The 4,440-nt window shown below is 54.8% G+C and overlaps 1 protein-coding gene across 1 annotated transcript in view; it reads right to left on the reverse strand.

Moving 5' to 3' along the window:
- The window catches only part of PTPRA (protein tyrosine phosphatase, receptor type, A), a gene marked incomplete at its 5' end in the record, with an annotated part of 4,921 nt that extends 813 nt beyond the window's left edge, over positions 1 to 4,108 (reverse strand). The window contains 5 exons of the mRNA XM_010134964.1: positions 167 to 302; positions 619 to 770; positions 1,254 to 1,379; positions 1,891 to 2,025; positions 4,032 to 4,108. Coding sequence (XP_010133266.1) covers positions 167 to 302; positions 619 to 770; positions 1,254 to 1,379; positions 1,891 to 2,025; positions 4,032 to 4,108 — 626 coding nt within the window. The remainder of the gene's footprint in view (positions 1 to 166; positions 303 to 618; positions 771 to 1,253; positions 1,380 to 1,890; positions 2,026 to 4,031) is intronic.
- Positions 4,109 to 4,440: the final 332 nt, after the last annotated feature.

The raw sequence follows: 4,440 nt of genomic DNA on the forward strand, positions 1-4,440 counted from the left end.
CAAGAGGAAGAGGAGACACCTCCTGACTCATCTCCACCCCTCACTCTTCCACGGGGAGAGAAAACCTCCAGCTGAGGAAGTTTTTGCTCACCACTGAGTCCCCGGCCCGCTCTCACAGAGGTCTCCGGTGGTGGGAGGAGCGTGGGCTGGGCTGGGCTGCACTTACCAGTGTCTGCACCATATGTGGCCTCTGTAGTCTTAGACTCTTCACCGTCTGAAAGACATCAAGGATCCCTTCTGCCTTCACCCTTTCCAGGACAGTGCTCAGCGCGCAGAAGGTGCCTGTTCTTCCTGCTCCGGCACTGGCAAAGAGAAACCAGAAGGTGAAGGAGACCGTCCGTCCTGACAGTGTTGGCTTCACTCAGGGGACAGCCCAGAGGGGAACCACTGGAGAACTGGAGAAGCTAGTGGTCCTGCCCCAATCTCTCCCAGTTTAGCTGGGACATGCTTTACAAGACTGAAGCCTCTTTGCTCAGCTGAGCAGGAAAATCTCGCACCGTGTCCGCCCAGGTCACTCTCAGCCCAAGTCTTCTGAGGTACCTTTGACCACCTCCCCAGCTCCTTGTAGAGGAGGTCCCCTTGGAGGGGTGGCCAAGCCCTGCTCCACCCGGGCTTTACCTGCAGTGCACAGTGATTGGGTGGTTGCCAGACTGCTGCTGCTGCTTCTGCACAGCCGCGATGATGTTGATCATGCCCTTCCCGTCCCCAGGGATCCCAACTTCTGGCCAGCCATGAAAATGGAACTGCCGAATCTGCCGGCTCTTGTTCTCCTGGTGGAAGAGCACAGCTCGGGGTCAGTGACTTGGTGGGATACCTGCACCAAGAAACCCACCAGCTCAGGGCTTGGGGAAAACCACCCGCCAAGGAATGCTGTCTGCTCATGGAGGGGAGGCGTTCCTGGGGCATGGAGCAGGGCAGGATGTGGGGAACGCGGAGCAGGAGGGCGGCTGGCTGGTGGGCTCGGGGACAAGGCAGAAGGAGGACAAGGGTGGCTGGGTGGCAACAGGGCGGAGGGGCTGGATGAGAAGCAATCAGCAGCTCGGGAACCCTCAGGGGTTGGAGGTAAGTGTAGGGATTGCGAGGGATGGACGCTGCTTTGGGATGAGGGGGAGATGATGGAGCTGGCGATGTCAGAGGGAAGGTTCAGCACTTGCAAGAGGAATCGCAAAGCACCACAAACATCAGTGAGGGTGGACAACAGCCAAACCCAAGAGCACCCAGGGCTCCCCAAAGGGAGGAGGCCACACTCTTACCCTGGTGTTCGTTACCAGCAGGTCCCGCACCGTGTAGCTCTCGCACTCCTCCTCTTTCTTCAGCTCCACAGTGATGTCTCCATAGGACACGGAGCCGTCAGATGGCCAGTACTGGGCACACTTCTCCTGAGAAAGCATTGCAGGAGGAGACAGGGTGAAGACCCATGTTTTAGCCATGGACTTGAATAGAAGAAGACTTCTATTCAAGACTTCTAGAAGTTGTCTCCTTCTTCCTCTTGTTCTGCAGGGGGGCTCCCTGCTCACTACAGGGGGTCAGACCAGATGGCCTTTAAAGATCCCTTCCAACCCAAACGGTTCTGATTCTCCTGGGGCTGGCAGCTGCCCAAAACCAGGTGGGATCTCACAGACTTCCTTTGGAGAGGAGCTGCCTGCTGCACCCAAAGGTGCTTTGAGAAATGAGGGTCCAGAGTTGGTTTAATGAACATCTCCCTGGGTCTACAGATGGCTGGATTCTTTGCTTTAGAAGTAGAGGCTGAAATACGTTTCCTGCCAGAGAAGGGGTGAAATGTCACCCAACACGTGTGGCGAGAGCAGTGTCAGGGCCATCGGGAGATTTTAAGGGATCGCATTGACTTCTCTTGCTGGTGCCTAAACGCAGCCACCTCTGGGCGCTCACCTGGCCTCTCTCCTCCAGCTCCGTCAGCATCACTATGGAGCAGGATTTCCACTCCCAGATCATCCTCCAGAAGTCCTCTATCGTGTGCTGCAGCGGTCCTTGGCTGGCGATGTAGGAGTCCTTCTGGCGATAACCCTGCGATGTGAAAACAAGGTTAGCAGTGAATCGGCAGTGCTTGCATACTGGGAGCAGTGGGGCCTGGTTGGGTTACCAAGCTCAGTTAGACTTTTTGGGAGCATCATGACTGCCAGTGTGAATGACCACAGCCTGGGCAGAGCAACCTGCTCTTGTGGTGGTCTGAGTCTGAGTCCCCTCACATGAACGTTGCTCAGCAGCTGAGGTGCCATCAGCCAGTGCTTTACCATGTAGGACCTTTGCTTTTAAAGAAATGAAGCTGGAGGACCATCATATCCCCTGCACGTGCACGGCCTTAGCCATTGGGTGAAGAAAGATTTGGGTTTCCAGCACTCCTAAGCGATGTTGCAAAAACTGAGTGCTGGAGAAGAGCCTTACCTGAGCTCCAAGTACTTCAGGTATGACTCTTACTGGGGATTTTGGAAGAAGTAAACAAAACTAGATGGAACTAGATGATCTTTAAGGTCTCTACCAACCCAAACCGTTCTATGATCTACAATCAAGAACCTGTGAAAACTACTGTGCTCCACTCTGCTCTGGGGAGACCCCCCTGCAGGGCTGGGGCCAGCTCGGGGCTCCTCAGCCCAGCAGAGACATGGAGCTGTTGGAGTGGGGCCAGAGGAGCCCCAGGAGTGATGGGAGGGTGGAACCCTCTGCTGGGAGGAGAGGGGAGAGAGCTGGGGGTGTTGAGCCTGGAGCAGAGAAGGCTGTGGGGAGACCTTAGTGCAGCCTGTCAGTGCTGGAAGGGGCTCCAGGAAAGCTGGGGAGGGGCTTTTCATCAGGGGCTGTTGGGACAGGACAAGGGGTGATGGGTTCAACTGGAAGAGGGAGATTCAGACCAGAGAGAAGGGAGAAATGTTTGACACTGAGGGTGGTGAGACCCTGTCCCAGGTTGCCCTGAGAGGTGGGAGAAGCCCCATGCCTGGCACCATTGCAGGTCAGGTTGGCCCCTGGGGCTCTGAGCAACCTGCTCTAGTTGCAGATGTCCCTGCTCCCTGCAGGGGGTTGGGCTGGGTGAGCTCTGAAGGTCCAAACCAGTCTGATCTATGAAGACCAGTAGTAAGTCTGTTTAATTCTGGCTCTTCCACAACCACAAAGTGCTTCTGTTTCCAGCCCTGCTCCGCCGTTCCCCTGTGCCCTCCCGCGGACTGTGACTAAAGATGCTTTGTCATTTGGAGTTTGTTTTAAGCAAAGTTCAGCAGAGGCAGGAAATTGAATCCTCACCAAAAATTGCTCACGTGTCATTTGGGCTTTCTGCTCCTGACACTGCTCCCGGCTGCGTTGTGTCGGATGCTCACGCAGCCAGAGCAACCCGCGGGGACCCAGCAAAGGGCATTTCAGGGAGCAATTAATTTGGGATGTTGTAACTGGGAATGTGCTGGTTTTACTAGTCCTTTGAGGGGAACAACCCTCCCTGCCATTAGGAGATGAAAGTAGAAATCGGGCTAGAAAAGAGCAGGGCTCAGTCAGGCAGCCAGCGCTGGCATCGCTGCACCCAGATCAATACTCATACGAGCTGTCCCCCCGAAGTCAACACAATTACTCACGAGACAAGGGTGTGCAATCATTTACCTCCTCCTCGGACAGGGGAGAGCACTTAACCTCTCTGCCTCGCCTCCTCCCGGCCCTCAGACGGGTGTAATGGGATTGACCTGGTTTTTCTCAGGGGGTTCGGGATCCGCGTATTGCTCCGTCACCTCATCGCCTCATCTAGCGGATGTTTCCTGACCAAATGAACGCTGCCGTGTAGCAAATGTTTCCACGGCTACACGCATCTGCTTCGCCAAAGCCATCATCAAAGCCTGGAGTTGCAGAAGCGAGACCAGGATTCGGAGGCTGTGCTCTGGCTCCAGCTCTCTCCCCCCATCAAAAGGACACTGTATATACACAGGGGTTTCTTGGAGAAAGAAACCAGCACCATCCAGTGACACAAAGCAAAGTCCAGTGGAAAGAGCCTCACGAAACCCATTGGTGAGAAGATGGAGAGAAGATTAAAGAAGACTCACGTCAATGAAGGAAGCGTTGACGTAGTCTGTGTTCTCTTCCCCTCTCTTCACTGGAATGATTACTCGGTTGAACTCATCTGAAACAAAAGTGAAATTATCTGAGTTGTGGGCACACATTCAAAGCATGACTCCTGGATAACCATGGATGGCCTTTAGCTGGGATGTCACCACGCCAAAGGTGAGAGGACAGAGATATGGGAGGGGGAGCCCTGTGTTTACAGCACCCAGCAGGCTGGCTTCTAGAAAGTTTTCAGGACAAGAAGTTACAGAATCCCAGAGAGACTGAGGCTGAAGGGACCTCCGGAGATCATCTGGTCCAACCCCCCTGCTCAGGAAGGGCCACTCGGAGCTGGGTGCCCGGCACCATGTCCAGGCAGATTTTCAATATCTCCAAGGATAGAGACTCCAC

Source organism: Buceros rhinoceros, unplaced genomic scaffold (assembly GCF_000710305.1).
Source record: "Buceros rhinoceros silvestris isolate BGI_N320 unplaced genomic scaffold, ASM71030v1 scaffold8934, whole genome shotgun sequence".
Taxonomy (NCBI): domain Eukaryota; kingdom Metazoa; phylum Chordata; class Aves; order Bucerotiformes; family Bucerotidae; genus Buceros; species Buceros rhinoceros.